This window comes from Sinocyclocheilus rhinocerous, unplaced genomic scaffold, assembly GCF_001515625.1.
Source record: "Sinocyclocheilus rhinocerous isolate Xijiao unplaced genomic scaffold, SAMN03320098_v1.1 scaffold2217, whole genome shotgun sequence".
NCBI classification, from domain to species: Eukaryota; Metazoa; Chordata; class Actinopteri; order Cypriniformes; family Cyprinidae; genus Sinocyclocheilus; species Sinocyclocheilus rhinocerous.
This window is the reverse complement of record NW_015642151.1, coordinates 18824-35904: the sequence shown is the minus strand read 5'-3', so window position 1 is coordinate 35904 and position 17081 is coordinate 18824. Positions and strand designations below refer to the sequence as shown.

The following is a 17081-nucleotide window of genomic DNA, read 5'->3' as shown; positions in this document are numbered from 1 at the left end:
AAGGTCAAATCTGATGTGTGTTTAGATCCAATGAACCTGAAAGATTAATTTCATTGGCTGCTGAATTTTCCTTCACACACTAAAAGAAAACGGATCAGATGTTTGACATATAATGTCAACAATCTGTGTGATTTAAACAAAAGCTTTTTTGTCCTAATTTGAGCTTTCATGAATAGGGTTTCCCTCGTTAAGTTTGACTTTTTCACCATGGTTTCAAGCAACATTTAATGTTCAGCTCTCACTGCACAACATGCTTAAGATTCCTGTTGTGATATTCACACCTGTATCACCCTTTCTAAAGATATTTCTGTGCCGATTTCTACTTGGACTTAGCTTAACACTCACATATTGATTTACAAGGCAAACTGGGAATGTTTGCTTGCAATTGGTCCCTCCAGATATATGAACTTGAGCTTTACAGTCAATTTACTTTTTGGAACTTTAATGTTCAAATTTCTGAATGATAGCCTGCAGAACCTCAGTAGACATTTCTATGTTCCAGGGAGCCACCATCAAGAGAGATGAGTCCACTGGAGCTATAGTGGTGGCTCGGGTCATGAGAGGAGGAGCTGCTGATCGAAGTGGTGAGAAGCATTTTTAATGTATTAATATTAAAACCTAATTAGAACCAACATCAGTATATAGACATAGGAGAACACTTAAAGTTGACACAAAATGGAAATTCACCATCTTATTGATCTTATTGTGAATGATTCATCCATACTGTACATATGTTTCATTTTTACTCATAGCTCATCATTTTTTATCAAAATGTCATAACTGCTGTGACTTTCCAGTCATTTAGTCCACTAAGCTTACATTCAGATCTGCAGCCATCTGATATTTTTTTCTTGGATGTACATCACATCTGTCGCTACTCAAAAGTCTTGCTTTAAATATGCATGGCACAGTCCTATACCAATGCTTATAGTTCCCGGTTAAGCTCTTGATTAAATTCACTCCACATTGTTTAACATAATTGTATAATTTGGCTGAAACTTTCTTCTCATTGGTTCATTGGTTAATACTACAGGTCTAATTCACGAAGGGGACAAGCTCAAGGAAGTCAATGGTGTTCCAATGGAGGACAAGAACCCAGAGGAGATCATTCCCATACTAGTATGCGTCGCAGATTACCAGCATGTGTTGCATTTTAGAAGCTGGTTCCCAGCATAGGATGATATTGTGTTGGTGTCCCCACAAGACATTTTAACTAGCTTAACCAGCAAACCTCTCTTGGTTAACATGACTATGCTGTCTAGGCCAGAAACCAGCAATATCCAAAATAGAAAGTGATGTTAGTCTAAGCTGTATGTGTAAATGTTTTTAAGAATTTGGTATGTTTGTGCATTTGTTGCTGAGGGTTTTCTGGAGGATAACAAATCTGCATTCTGTCTTTATTCATAAGTGTTATTGAATCTGAACGTTGTAAGCTTGTTTGGGGCCTGTATGTTATTATCACATCTTCCAGGCCAAGTCAGAAGGAGCAGTGACCTTCAAAGTCATCCCAGGCACCAAAGAAGAGCCAGAGACCATAGATAACAAGGTCTCATTATTAAAATAAAGTGTACAGAGCTGTTTTCTAAATTGATTTACACTCCAGATAATTAAAACCAAAGTTAGTGACATCAAAATGTATTTGTGGATTTTTGCAGATCTTTGTAAGGGCACTTTTTGACTATAATCCCCAAGAAGATCCTGCTATTCCATGCAAAGACGCCGGGTTGGAATTCTGGAGGGGAGATGTGTTACAGATTGTAAGCCAAGAAGATGACACCTGGTGGCAGGCCAGACGGCACGGTGACGCCAACCTCAGGGCTGGATTGATTCCCTCAAGACAGCTTCAGGAAAGGTAAGAAAACTTTCATAATCATACTATTGCAAAGTTTCAACTCCAAGTCTAGACTGAGAAACTAAATCCTTCTGTTGTCAGAGTCATACACAGACTTTGTCAGTCAGACTCAGATCCTGTCATCATGTTCCCAATGTTGAATTAGACACAGTCAGGGGCAACACAATCTGACACTCCCTTAGTCAAACTTTCGCTCATAAAAAGAAAAACAATCAATGTCATCAAAATGTGTCTTTTGTCTGGACAGTTGGTGCCTATAAATGACACTAAGTGATGAGAATATATCAGCCTGCATAGATTTTGTTATTTGTGTGTCTTTGAGTTAATGACATGAAAGTGACATTGCTGAAAGGTTTACTAAATAACTTGATGTAGTCTCAACATAAGATGACACGTTCACCACAGTCCGTTCACTGACCGTCTGAGGCCAGTTCCCACAAACGGTTAAGCATGTTCTTAAACTGGCATGCTGGCTTTATGGAACTTTTGGGAATACGTTTTTTTTTTTTTTTTTGTCTTGTCCAGACAGAACAGTCTGGTAGTCGATCAAACAAGTACATCTGAGGGTGAAATAATATGCCAGCTATAGCTATATTCTGAGAAAAAGAGTTTTGTTTGTGAATTGGTCTTTTTATTTCTTATTATAGAGTTATAGAAGATAACAGATTCTATTTACATTATATGCTATTGTTTTGTGATATACTATACACTACTGTTAAAAAGTTTGGAGTGTCAGTAAAGACGTTGTTACATTGTTACAAAAAATAAATTAAAGACCGTTCTTTTGAACTTTCTATTCATTAAAGAATGCTGAAAAATATCTCAGTTTCCACAAATATTAGCCAGCACAACTGTTTATAACTGTGATGATAATAATAAGCAATGAGTACCAATTTAGCATAAAAGAATGATTTCTGAAGGATCATGTGACACTGAAGACTAGAGTAATGACTCCGAGAAAATTCAGCTTTGCCATCGCACAAATAAATGACATTTTAAAATATATTCAATATATTGCACTATTACGGTTATTACTGCAATTACAATTCTTACTTTTTAACTATAGTGAATTTAAGCCAGAATATGTTTCAGTGTCAACCAGACCTACTAATGTTTTTGTCAAATGTTTTGACTATGAGAGACTGAACTTCTTTTGACTTTGAAGAGACAGCTTTACAATATTTATGAGGAACTTCCTATGTTTCCCTACAGGAGAGTGACTTTACAAAGGCCTGCAGTTCTGTTCCACCCACTGAGAGAGTCGATTATATTCGGTGGTAAGCTCAGAAATCCAAGCAGTATTGAAACAACATGCAGATAAGACAGCATTTGAAATATCCAAATGCTAAATATATTCACTCTCTCTGGCCCTGTCCCAAATGGTGCACTTTATGCGCACTAGCAAACCTTTAATTGCTGCCATGCATACATACTTGAGCCCAACATGGCAGTAGGGTGTTCCTTTTGTCGTTTTAGCTGCTTTGGAGGCATGCAGCCCTCATTGTGCACTTTTTCTGAGCCTTATGTCTTACTCAGATGTCTCACTCAGCTTAGGCCACACTGTCACACTTGACATCACTACAAAAATTGTTAGTGACAGTCAGAGATGAGAGCGTGTCTACGGGTGCCAGGCATCTTCCTGGAGCTGCTCTCTGGAGACGTGAGCTGAATAAATGACCTGATAAAGTCTGAGGAAGTGCTGTAAACGAGAAAATTCAGCTTTGCCATCGCACAAATAAATGACATTTTAAAATATATTCAATATATTGCACTATTACGGTTATTACTGCAATTACAATTCTTACTTTTTAACTATAGTGAATTTAAGCCAGAATATGTTTCAGTGTCAACCAGACGTACTAATGTTTTTGTCAAATGTTTTGACTATGAGAGACTGAACTTCTTTTGACTTTGAAGAGACAGCTTTACAATATTTATGAGGAACTTCCTATGTTTCCCTACAGGAGAGTGACTTTACAAAGGCCTGCAGTTCTGTTCCACCCACTGAGAGAGTCGATTATATTCGGTGGTAAGCTCAGAAATCCAAGCAGTATTGAAACAACATGCAGATAAGACAGCATTTGAAATATCCAAATGCTAAATATATTCACTCTCTCTGGCCCTGTCCCAAATGGTGCACTTTATGCGCACTAGCAAACCTTTAATTGCTGCCATGCATACATACTTGAGCCCAACATGGCAGTAGGGTGTTCCTTTTGTCGTTTTAGCTGCTTTGGAGGCATGCAGCCCTCATTGTGCACTTTTTCTGAGCCTTATGTCTTACTCAGATGTCTCACTCAGCTTAGGCCATCATTTGGGACAGAGTCTGTCTCATGTGAAAACTGGAAGTCCAATTCATTTTTATTAGTTTTTTTTTTATTAGTTCATTTAAATTAGTTACTTAAAAAAAAGGTCTCTGCACAGACATCTACACTGCATTCAATTTACCAAATAGTATATACGCTATATGAAGGCATAAAACAAAACAACTAGCCTATAAGACATAAAATTATCAGAACACTTTTCAGGGTAATTTTAAACAAATACAGCATGCGTTGTTAATTTAGAGCTCCTGTTGGATTAAATATATAAACAAAGAGCATCCCACACTGTGTTAAAGAGTGATGTGGAAATGGAGTGATGTCACACTTAACATCACTACAAAAATTGTTAGTGACAGTCAGAGATGAGAGAGTGTCTACGGGTGCCAGGCATCTTCCTGGAGCTGCTCTCTGGAGACGTGAGCTGAATAAATGACCTGATAAAGTCTGAGGAAGTGCTGTAAATCACAGTGGCTCTGCCGGACATATTAAAAAATGTTTTACTACGTGTGAACACATTCATACTAAGCCATTGGAAAGGTTGCAGTCACTCTGTTCAGAACAGTCTTAGTCAATCTTTCATTTTTGCTAAAGACTTCAGCATAGACTAAGCAAAGACAGCAATGTGTGACCTCAGGATGAAAGCAGTTCTCCAGAAACATATTTAAAAACACTGTAAAATTAATTACCACAGAAATGTAAAGGTGTTCTTTCAGTTTTATTGTAATATTATAATGAATATTATTTTACAGTAATGTTCAGTAAAGTTATTTTAATAAAGTTATTAAAGTTATTTTAAAGAAGATTCTTTGTTGAAAAAAACATCATCTGATACTGATATTTTGGATTACATGTAATGCATCTGATATCCATTCCTTACTCAGATTAATACAAGCAAGCTTCCAGCAGCTATTTTTTTTAAATATGTTACATTTGGTATTACAGTTTGGCTTCTATAAACAAGTATGACATCAAAGAATAAATATATGTCAGTCTTATGCACACCCCTTCAAGTAAAGTGTAACCAAATAATGCACACTACATATGAGCTAGTTCATCTGAACTGATGAATAGCGAAAACAATATGCATGCAAAGTAACATGTAGTTGCCATTGTCCTATGTCTTTATTTTGCTGCAGTATAAATTGTTGAGGAAATTAAATTGGGGTGGAAAATGAAGAAGCCAATAGATGGATCTGGAATAGTTTGATCTCGTCTTGAAAAGCCATTGTAGGTCTGTTCAAAGCAACAGCCTTCCCTATAAAACCTCCATCTGTGGGTTGGATGCGAGGAGAGTGACAGCTGCTCTGCGACTCCGAGTCCGTACACGGCGATGATCGACGAGGTCACGTTAAGGCCTCCCCTATAACACACTCAAACACAGAGCTTGGGTTGAAGCAGAAGGTTCCCAAAATGCCACATGTTAAACTCAAGACAGCACCAGCATTTTTACTGGCTCTGTAAAAGCATGAAAAACATCATTCCCAAATGAACCGCAGGTGAGGACATGGTTAGGACAAGTTGAGCTTGGTCACAGAAAATTGCAATTACTATTCCAAAAATCCACCCTGGCCACAGCATGATGGACAATTGGACTGAACGTCCATGTCTTGCCCCTTGGCTGCCATTGCATTGTGGCTTCTAAAGACAAGACCACACACATATTGTAAGCTTTGGATTTATGCTGCTTACCTCGTCCCGTTTGAGAAGTAAAAGTATGTTTGTTCTCTTCCAAAATGATTACATTTTCCTTTCTTTTCTCGATTTACAGTACATTCATCAAAAAAAAAAAAACTTGTCATCTCAATGTTTACATCCTAAAGCCACCAAATGAAAGATTAGAGATGAGCAAAGGTTTATCTAAAAAGTGTATCCTAAAGCAAAGGGCAGGTTTATCTAAAATAGATTATGAAGTAAAATAAATTCCATCTGCCAAACAGTCAGTCAATCAATCAGTCAGTCTATGTATCTTCATTGGACCCCATATGCCCCTGCATCTAGTCAGCCAATCAGCTTAGAGCTTGTCAGATAGAGAATGTACACTCAGGTCCTGTGAGTAATATGCATAAGCGGTCAGTGAACTAACTGTGAGGATGCAGTCTAACTCTGTGACCATGATGCTCCAAATTTAGGCAGTAAAAACGACATCACATGTTCACTGATTATACAGTAAGATTGATTGATGAAGTGCTAGGCCTTTTGCTGTATTTAAATGCAGCTTCTTTCTTTAACAAATAGCTATGATGCCTGTGTAACTTCAGAATGAGAATGTATTTCCTGATTATTAGAAATCTCTACAAAATGTCAAAAACTTTTTTTTTTATTGTTGGGAGTGCAACATCTGATTGACTCTCTCTCTCTCTTTCCCTCTTGCCCTTTCATTCACACTGAAAAGACAACATGGAAGGTAATTTTTCATCCTTTTCAGCACGGTCACATAACAGTAACCCAGCTCTAATTTGCCAGTATTTTTGCCTTAGTTTACATCAAGTTTAAAAAAACAGTAACATTGCAAATTACCCCTTTCTTTCACCACTTCTTGATTAAGGGTTGCCCAGACTCCATCTCACATTTATCATTATTTGATTAGAGTGCACTTTTTTCTCTTTTCTCTCTAACCTGCTTTCACTCAATAACCAGAGGATGTGGACTATGGAGCAATAAGTGGCATACATATAGGTGAGAATTTATTTGTCTGAATTTTATTTGTAACCTCCTAGCCTGGTATTCATACTTTAAACATTGTAAGCACATAGCCATTGAGTCTTAAAGTTCCAAACACACACACACACACATTACTTTTTTTCACTCACTTGTGGCCCACTGCAATACAAGTAATTCCCAGAAAACACATAAAATGTTTATACTGAATCAAAATTGCTTTTGATAAAAATCATCTGTATAAAGATGCATAAATACAAATATGCATTTCTGTTTGACCCCACCGCTAACTCAAATGCAACCAGTCACACTCCTTTTTTACAGTATATGTGACTTGGCCTGTTAGCCACAGTGCTGATGAACAAGACCATTGTTAAAGATATCCATCTCATCCTGTTTCATTTGTACTTTTGCATTATGTTCCCACACCATTATGAGGATGATGTTTATTCAAGGTGAGGATCATTAGTTTTAGATTTAGTCTGATCTGGTTTGAGCATTCATGCTAATGGGAGAGGCTTTGATGGCTCCAGACTGGGTGCTTTGTGCTGGTCCATTAGTGATAAAGGCCATCTGAGAGCTAAACATGCACTGCGCTCATTTAGCAGCTAGGCTACCGGATGAGTCTAACAGAGACGCGCCTCATTTTCAGCTCTTTGGCAACCTTGACCCCACTTCAAAAGCCAGCATGTCCACAGCTAATCTCCAGGACACACAATGGCCAGACTAGCATCAGGACTGCTGTGGTCCCTCAAGAAAACATGCTTAAGACATTACAATGGGACCAAGCCATACTGGGCTTATTTTGCCAGCTCCAAAATTTCAGATTTAGCACAGCAGCAGCTCAGCAAGCATGTGATGGAAAATTGGATGCCTTTGCCACAGATGGAGAGCTCTGGTAGCACTGGATGCTTTTTGAGCAATTGTCAACATTCTTCTATAAATCTGTTCAGCAAAGCCCTTGCTAAAATTTAGAGGTGCTGTTCAGAGTAACCACGTGGAGATACAAGGCCCAGGGTATTGTGGGATATGAAAAGGGTCATGAGGGAGAGGTGTGGTGGGATATTAAAGTGGGGAAACCTGGAAAAGGTATCAGCAAATCCCAGTAAGATCCAGACATGGAAAAACAGAGACGCATTAAAAACAGGCTCTATTTACAAACCAGATTATTTAATCAGTATGCAGTCCCACATGCTACAAAGAGCCAATAGTTAATGCATGCTTGAAACTCCAGAAAGCTTGCTTACTTCTCCAGATCTTTTGAATGTTTTCGGTGTCAGGTAGCCGCAGCTCATGTGCATTAGCAGACTTCAGTAATATGGCAACTGAAAGTCTTCGTTAAACAGATAATGGTTTTAGCATGCAGTCTGGTGTAACCAACCGCATATGATATATGTCATACTTTTTATGTACCGTTTGTGGCAGATAATGTGGACTGTGCACTTGATGAGGTTGCGTGCCGTGTGGTTTCTGAAGAGGCATAACAAAGCGCTCCCTGTCATATTAGCGGATTGTCTGTCCAAATTCCACTGCATGGGATATATGGTGTCTGTGTTGGCTCACTGCTCGCACGTTAAATCGCTATCGATGATTTAATGGCTCATCAGGGGGGCTACATGCATCGCACCAGGAACACGAGGGCAGCAGTCTGGGGGTATAGAGGGTATCCAGTGTGTTTTGGAGTATCTCTCACTCTTTCTAAAAGGTATAGTGCACCCAAAAATAAAATGTTAATTAAAGATCTGTCTCTTCTGTATTGTGATGCATGTCTGAGTGTAACAGATTATGATAAAAGAAGAAAATAAAGAAGAAGGGCAGGGATTCATAGTCGATTATGGAAGGGCAGGGTTTAAGCAGGCTAAATGATTAGAGAAGTCCAGCATAAGTCAACACATAGAATCTGTCGTTTTAGTGGAAAATCAAGTTATGGCATTTCAAAGCAAAATTATGAGAAAGAAAGAAAGAAAGAAAGAAAGAAAGAAAGCATGCATGAATGTATATTTCACAATATGAGTCATCAATATTTGAGTCATCAATATTTTTGTCCAGTTTAAGGAGACATTTTGAATGTATACAGTACATCTGCTAACAATTTAATTTTGGAAATTTAAGTTTTCAAATGTAACAGGCCCCAAATATGATAATTACTTTGCAATAGACTCCCTACCTAAAATATAAATGCTATATGTTGTCATGTACAAAGACTCATTTGTACTATATATATATATATATACAGTGGGTACGGTACTGTATATTATCTTAAACTCATGTAATGCAATTAACTTCAAGCATGTTTGTGCTAAATGAGACAGGTACATTATTTATATAGCGTATTTCCCACACGCAGGTAGTTTATAGTGTTTAAAATGGTTGTTAACATTTTGTTTTATTTACCGGTATTTTACATTATTTATGAATGTAATGATAAAATGTGACTCAAACACAAATTCTATTTATTAATGTTTGTTTTTTCTTTTTTTTCTCTCAACAATGCAGTTTTGACCAGTGTGACTTATAGTTAGGGTCAACTTAGTTTCCAGAAAATGCCTAGTTCTTTAATGAAACTGTAGATGGCACAGGCTGACGGGTATGTATTAACGTAACTGATGATATTTGTTAAATGACTTGGCACAAGCTGATTGGTTCATGTTGCATACGCATGCAGCCAGGGCCGTTTCTAGGCATAGGCGAGCTAGGCGGTCGCCTAGGGCGCCACCAGCTGAAGAGGCGCCAATAAGCGCACGTACTGGCACTTTTAGGTTGTGATAAAGAGTGGCACGGTCACCCTGAAATATGACTGCCGCCCCCACTGGATCCTCCAACATTATTGGGCTAGAGTACTGTCAATCTGACGATGCCTGTATGCCACTAGATCAGAGTGCTGTCAATTCCTGCCTGATTGTTGCATGCAAAGTTTGCATTTGGAGCGCTCAACAACGCCACTAGATCAGTGGGCTCTGTCAGTGCTGTGGCAAGGTAACACTTTTTTAAAAGGGAATAGGGATTTCGCCTAGGGCGTCAAATTGGCTAGAAACGGCCCCAAAATGTTTATCTTAACAGTCAATTTACAAATAATGCATTCAGATTTGTGGAACTAAATGCACTGAATCTCCACAAATTAGTGTCGTTAATATGACAACCAATTTGAATGTGACAAGCAACTGGTGTCTGAAAAGAATTATGTATATATATAATTTGGGGGGGGGCAATAGGGATTTCGCCTTGGGCGTCAAATTGGCTAGAAACGGCCCTGATCCCAATTGTGCTGTAGTGTATACTTAGGCACGACTGTATATTGAATTTAAAAAAAGAAGTTGCAACAAAATTGCAACAGCTCTGTTATAATACATATATGAGAGCACATATAAGTTACCCTTGACAGATCGTTTTTAATATTTCTACCATGTCACACTGGCTATTTATTGATCATTTTCATATTAACTGAAAATAGGTATATTCAATTTAATAATTCAATAAATGTATAGAAGTTAGGACCTCTTGGTTGAGGAAAATAAATTGCATAAATAAAATGCCCGAAATACAATTCTGCCTCAGATAAAGATTTACAAATTAGAAAGAAGTAATCAAGACAATAAAAAGTTTAAGTCTATTTTAATCCATTCTTTAAAACTAGAACGGTTGTTTTGGATTTAAAAAAGAAAACAGAAAAATAACAAACTAAAGAATCTAACTTTAAAATCCGCCAATAGGCCTAACAAAGACTAGACTAGCTAGTTAGTCAACATTGCTAGTCTAGTCTTTGAAAACAATTAAAGCGAACAGTTCATAAAAGATACTGAATTAACACGTGAAACTGTTTTATTGCTGTCAAAAGCTGCATCGCCTTTAGACTGTAAACTACTCTGAGGCAGCACCACCACGCGGTAAATATGATTTTCATCAGCAAAAGTTCCACAAAACAGACGTGAAAGCATATATACATTGTGGTAAAAATGATTTCGCCAATGTTTTCCTCATTAATGAGAAAAGTGAAATGAGAGAGAAAATATAAACAGGCTAAATAAAACACAGAGTCAGAATGTTTAACAGTTTTAGTAACTGCATGCGAAATATGATTTGTTGAGCAGAAATAATTCTTAGGAAACGTACACTTGTTCTTAATGCATTTGTACAATAGAAACACAGAAACCGTAGGCTATTTGCATTTACCAAACATAGTCCCGTAAAGGAAAAAATCATAACGAGTCACTTACCAAATAAAGTGCCACAATATTCCTCCTGATCATGTAGGTGAGAAGAAGCAAAGAGTCAGTGAGTTCTGTGAAATATATGACGTGTAGTAATCCAAATATCTCTACAGTCCGCAACGGGGGAATAGTCCGTAAGAGCGCAGCTTTCTATATGAACTCAACCTGTAACGTACGCAAATAAAACCCAACGACTTCCACTACTTTCCCAGACGACAGTGAGAGCGCAGCGGCCGAAGACGTGCAGCAGTGCCGCAGAGTCCAACTCACTGGGCAGTTTGTGTGAAGCGCTCCGGCTCCAGTCAGAGAGCTGTATAATTTTTTTTTTTTTTTTGGGGGGGGGGGTGGATTTCGCCTAGGGCGTCAAATTGGCTAGAAACGGCCCTGCATGCAGCCTATGCGCTTGCTGCTTTACATTTAAATGGCTGGTTATCATCCACTTGAGCATTTTGCAGCGCACTTTCAGAGTTCCCCTGAAACCCACCAACTTCACCAGCTCCACCTGTATAGATCTGCTACGGGTTATTATATATGCTATTTGTGCAGCAGCATGTCTTAAATACATCACCCTATCACCGTATGCATTGGCAGTAGCAAGTTTCCGTACTTGCTTGCAGCAACAGCAATAACCAGCAGCAGCAGCAGCAGAGTAGCAGATTTATTCTGCAAAGACCAAATACATTAACATTGTCATATTCATTACCATGCTAAAATCTTTCGAGAGTTGTCATGATAGAAATATAACTAACTATCTATCTATCTATCTATCTATCTCAGCCCCAGACACCAATTTGCAGTAAAATACTATTTGACTTCAAAGCTAATACACATGGACAAAAAGGCCCAAAACATTTTGATTTGATGGTATGCTTAACTATCTGAGATGATTTTATTAGTGCTGATCTAAGTGGGTATCTTGTTTTTGTATCCGTTTTTTTTTTTTTTTTTGCTGAGATCCATTGCTCACTGTCTGCAGTGATCTTCCATGTTACAGACTCTGGAAAACAACATGACCACCAGAATTACCATGATCCCAAGTCAATCCTAACAAAACTGCTTCCAAAAACTCAAACATCTCTGTAACTTATAATAAGACAGAGGCTGTTCTACCCACTGAGTGTAATTTCACAGATGTCAGAGCTAGGAGATGCCCATATCATTGGCAGTAAGTCAGAGCCTCGCCATGCCCACAACATGGCTTCCGTGAGACCGCATGCATGTGGTGAAAGCCCTGCTTTGGTGTAGCCCATGAATTAAGGACCATTAACCTTCTGGAGTGGTGACTCCTGCACGATGTTATTTTCTGAAACTGGTCATGTGGCTATGTTTCTGTCAGTTTTCCGACACGAAAAATGCTGCAGGTTCCAAGTTTCTAATCTCTAGATAAAGTCCGCCTCTGTCAGCACCACCATCACCAGTCATCAGCTGCATTAAGGATCGGGACTGATCCAGGTTATTTACTGCCAGCCGCTCAGCTTTCCTTGAACAGGATGGAAACAAGCAGTAATGTTCATTAGTTGTAACCAAGGTCATCTGTGAACAGAGATGAGCGTGAAGGCTGATGGAATTATAGTGTCACAGACTAAAGGATTCTCTTTGGTATATCTATAGCAGCATTGTTGTGTTCAGAAAAACATCTTTCCTATAACCTCATAATAGTTTATTTTCATAAATTGTTCTTTTTTTCCTGTCCTGTATTTTTTTCCCCTTATTGTATCTTTCAGTAACAGAAAACTGAGGGAAACTGCTTTCAATTGTACTCCTGTATTCCATGAGTGTAATAAGGTTGATTTAGTCATCCAGATCTTAAGTATTTTTTTGAATTCTCGATTTGTACAAGTTTATTCATTTTGTTAGTAACCACATGAAGCAAGTTTTGGGTTACATGATAAAACATTTTTACAGTGTAGAGTATTTTTTTTTTTTACTATTGTATGTTAAGTGATTTTTTTTTTTTTACTTAAGTCTACTTAGATATCCTGAACTGCATAAATGTAAAAAAAAAAAGTTTAAAGAATCTAAGAAAGAAAAACTACTGTCTAGAGATCCCTATCTAGTGGGAGTCCAGTGGGCCAGATAAAATTAATCTTCAGGCCTTGGTTTGATTATCTCTGTCAAATCTTCCTAGCTTCTTTTCGATTTATTTATCTAGAAGCTGTTTGGCCTTCAGGCCCCGATTTTGCTGTCTATGTAGGACATTAAACGTCTGGAAGCATTTAAAGGATTCAGCAAGATTAATATTGGTGGGACCAATGAAACAAGTATTTGTACAGAGGATACGGCAGCAGACAATGTGAGATATGCCTTACATCTGTTCACCAAAACCGTTATGTTCCTATGTTCAGGCCCTCCGCTACATACTTCCCAGAGGTGTAGATGAACATCAAAAGCTACTCAGTGCCCTGTAATGTGTTTATGATACTGTTATCATTGGTAGCTACCAAATGAATTGGACAATTATAATATGACCTCCAGTTTTTGTTTCTCGGCATGGCAGCAGACGTTTTTGACAGTGATTACCCAACATTTTTACAAATCTGTTTATACATTGTGTCAAGTTGTGTTGAAAATTACTTGAAAACAGTTTGATGTATGTATCTTTTCCACCAAAAATCCTTCAAACACTGACCTTTTGTTTATTGCACAATACTACATTTGATTTATATGTTGGAAATAACATTTCTGATGCCTGTATGTTTAGTTTGTGCTGCCGAGTTGGATAGTTTAGATACGGCCCTTTGGGATTCCATATGCTGTATGCCTGCTAAAAGTTATGTTTATATAGTGGTAGCTGGGTTCTTTATTATACTATTGTATTGATAGAGAAGAAACATATTTCCTCTGATATTAAAGGGATAGTTCACCCAAAACTGAAAATTGCCCCATGATTTACTCACCCTCAAGCCATCCTACTGTAGGTGTATATGACTTTCTTCTTTCAGATAAATAGAATCGGAGTTATATTAAAAAATGTCCTGGCTCTTCCCAGCTTTATAATGGCAGTGAATGGGTGTTGAGATTTTGAAGTCCAATAAAGTGCATCCATCCATCATAAAAAATGTCTTTGGGGGGTTAATAAAGGCCTTCTGAAGTGAATCAATGCTTTTGTTTAAGAAAAATATCCATAAAACTTTATAAGCCATAATCTCTAGCTGACATCTTACGTCATCAGCTGGATGCCACTTTCTCATGAACGCGTGTACAACAGCTAGCGGTAGCTAGAGATTAAGATTTATAAAATATTAAATATGGACATTTTTCTTACACAAATGCATCGATTCACTTCAAATGGCCTTTATCAACCCACCAACCCCCTGCCCCCCAGAGCCATGTGGAGTACTTTTCATGATGAATGGATGCACTTTATTGGACTTCAAATGTCTCCTCAGACATTTGAGGTTCATGTTGTCATATTATATAAACAGTATAGCATTAATGCTTCCCCTCATTGATCTTTTGGCCATGCAATTGATCAGGAACAGGCTACTTATGAACCTGTTCTGAGAAAGAGAGGCACATTGAGAGTAGAGGACCTTGATGCTGGTTTTGATTTTATCCACCCCTCCACATCTATAGCACTTGCAGGCTTTTCTTGTTGGGATGAAGAATATACCCAAGCATTAATTAATGTTGGTTTAAAAAAATCTAACAATTAATATTGTTTTAAGTTGATGGCCACTGCTTTTGAGTTGCCAAAAAGTACCACCATCTTCAAAAAGTTTGGTCTATGCAGGGTCTACACCCTGCTCCTCACCCAGAAGGGGAAAGAGTAGAAGAGCATCTTCATAATGCCTACAGGGCAGGTAATGCGGCTCGATTTGGTCAGTCTCCCAGTCTTTCAGGACACTACAGGCTTCCAGAATTTCATAAATTATGTATTTTATGTATTATGCTTGACAGGGTACCTTAACGACATGCTTTATCTCTTCAAAATACTTTGTGCACAAAGCTATTAGAGGAAGGTAACTTTGTCCAAGTTTGAAACAATGTGCTATACATTTCCACAATGTCTTTTTTAAGTTTTCTTGTATCTTGATTGCATGGAAATAAATCTGAGCAAGACCCAAACTGTCATCAGTAAAGAGGACTCAGCTCTTCCAAGAGTTTTCAAACCCTTATTTGTTTTTAAAGAACTTCAATGCTCCAATCACTCTGTTGGTCATAATAACCCATCAGCAGTTCAGAAAGAATTCCCTTTTGAAAAAAAAACAACATATGCTAGTTAGGTATGTTTTGAAGCATGGTTGCTAGTTTAAGCTGGTCCTTAGTTGGTCCTTATCTGGGCTGCGTTTCCCAAAAGCATCGTAAGCCCAAGTTGATCGTAGCTCCACTGGTGACAATGGTTCTACAATCAACTTAAGCTTACGATGCTTTTGGGAAACGCAGCCCTGGTCATAAACTGGTTTAAGCTGGTCATGTGCTGGTCCTAAGCAACTAGCTCCTGCTCAGGACCAGCTCATGACCAACTAAGGACCAGCTTAAACCAGCTGATATGCGTCAACACACCTAAACAGCATATGCTGTTGTTGTTGTTTTTTTCAACAACGTTGAGAACAAAGATAAGGAATACTCCACCTCTACTTTATTGCTTCTGTGAAGCAAAAGTTCTTGTAAGTTAGACTCTCCAAGTAAGGTTTTTGCGAGTCATTGTGTCCATCCTGTCCTGCACTTAATCATGGTCTGCAATAATCAGTTCTGCTTGATATCCCAAAGCAGTGTTTCCCAACCTTACACGTTTTGGATGTCTCCCTAATCAAACACACACACACCTGATATAACTTATCGTCTTGTTTGCAGAAACTCCAAAACTTCAAAAGGGTGTGTCAGATAAGCAAGATATCCAAAATGTGTACAGTTGGGGGGCTTCCAGGAACAGGATTGGGAACCACCGTCCAAGCACTGTAATGTGCTACTTAAACTTCCATCACATTCCATCACACGGATAGTCTTTAAGAAATCTCTTGCACCCTGGTGAATACTGCTATTCAGTTGCTTGATGAGGGTTTCTTCATGGTTAAACTTTTCTTCTGACAGCCAGATTACTGATTCTCTTTGGTCACTGTTAAGCTCACCAATGCTTGCATTGCAGATTTACCAAACAACAGGTCTTGCCAGGACTATAGTTTTGACTACCTCTTGGATTCAAGTCTACTGATTTCTCAGTTTTGTTAACCCTTCTTTGGTCCTCATGTCTGATTTCAGGTTCCAAGAACCAATTCCAAAGCAAAACTAGACATTGACAGCTATCTAAAACATACACTAATGATCCAGACAAACACACTTGTCTAATAAGAAACAGATGTAAGTACAACTGCCCAAATATTATTGGCATCTTTACTTGGTAGGATCTCTGAGCAAATTATGCTGTAATTTCTAAACACATTACTCAATGTAAGGGAAAAAAAGAATCAAATCAAGCTTGACTTATTATGACATACCTATGTAAATTTAAATCAATAAAAAATGATAAAAAAGAGTCCAAGTATTCTTCTAAAACTAACTACATGTGATGTCAAGTTAATTGATTTAGTTTTCTCCTTTCCCACAGCAGGTTTGAGGAAAAGTTTCCGGTTGAGCCGGAAGGACAGCACAGGTCAACATGTGAGACAGAAAATGGGCAAAGGACATGCCGGTATCCATTTACCAATATATCAGGAGGTCCTGCCTTATAAGAGAAAGCCTGATGAGCTTTACCGCCTTGTGCTTCTAACTGGTGAGAATGATTCTTGCTTTAAAAAAATAACTCATCTAAAAACTTCTTGTTTGCATCTAAGAATTCTGTCATTGTTAGTACTGTCAAACGATTAATTGTGATTAATCACATCCAAAATAAACGTTTTTGTTTACATAATGTATGTATGTGTACTGTGTTTATTTATTATGTATATATAAATACACACACTTACAGTATATATTTTGAAAAAATTACATGTATATACATTTATATATTTATATTATTATATATAAATATATTTAATATATAAACAACATTTTTCTTAAATATATACATGTATGTGTTTGTATTTATATATACATAAT

The 17081-nt window shown here is 37.8% G+C and overlaps 1 protein-coding gene across 1 annotated transcript in view; it reads left to right on the top strand.

Annotated features, from left to right (window-relative positions):
• Positions 1-17081, top strand: part of LOC107755693 (MAGUK p55 subfamily member 7-like) — a 39631-nt gene that overhangs the window by 17437 nt on the left and 5113 nt on the right. Inside the window, exons 7-13 of the mRNA XM_016572581.1 lie at positions 503-584; positions 1034-1119; positions 1472-1546; positions 1656-1852; positions 6569-6580; positions 6814-6852; positions 16591-16755. Of these exons, the coding sequence (XP_016428067.1) occupies positions 503-584; positions 1034-1119; positions 1472-1546; positions 1656-1852; positions 6569-6580; positions 6814-6852; positions 16591-16714 (615 nt within the window). The 3' untranslated portion in view covers positions 16715-16755. The remainder of the gene's footprint in view (positions 1-502; positions 585-1033; positions 1120-1471; positions 1547-1655; positions 1853-6568; positions 6581-6813; positions 6853-16590; positions 16756-17081) is intronic.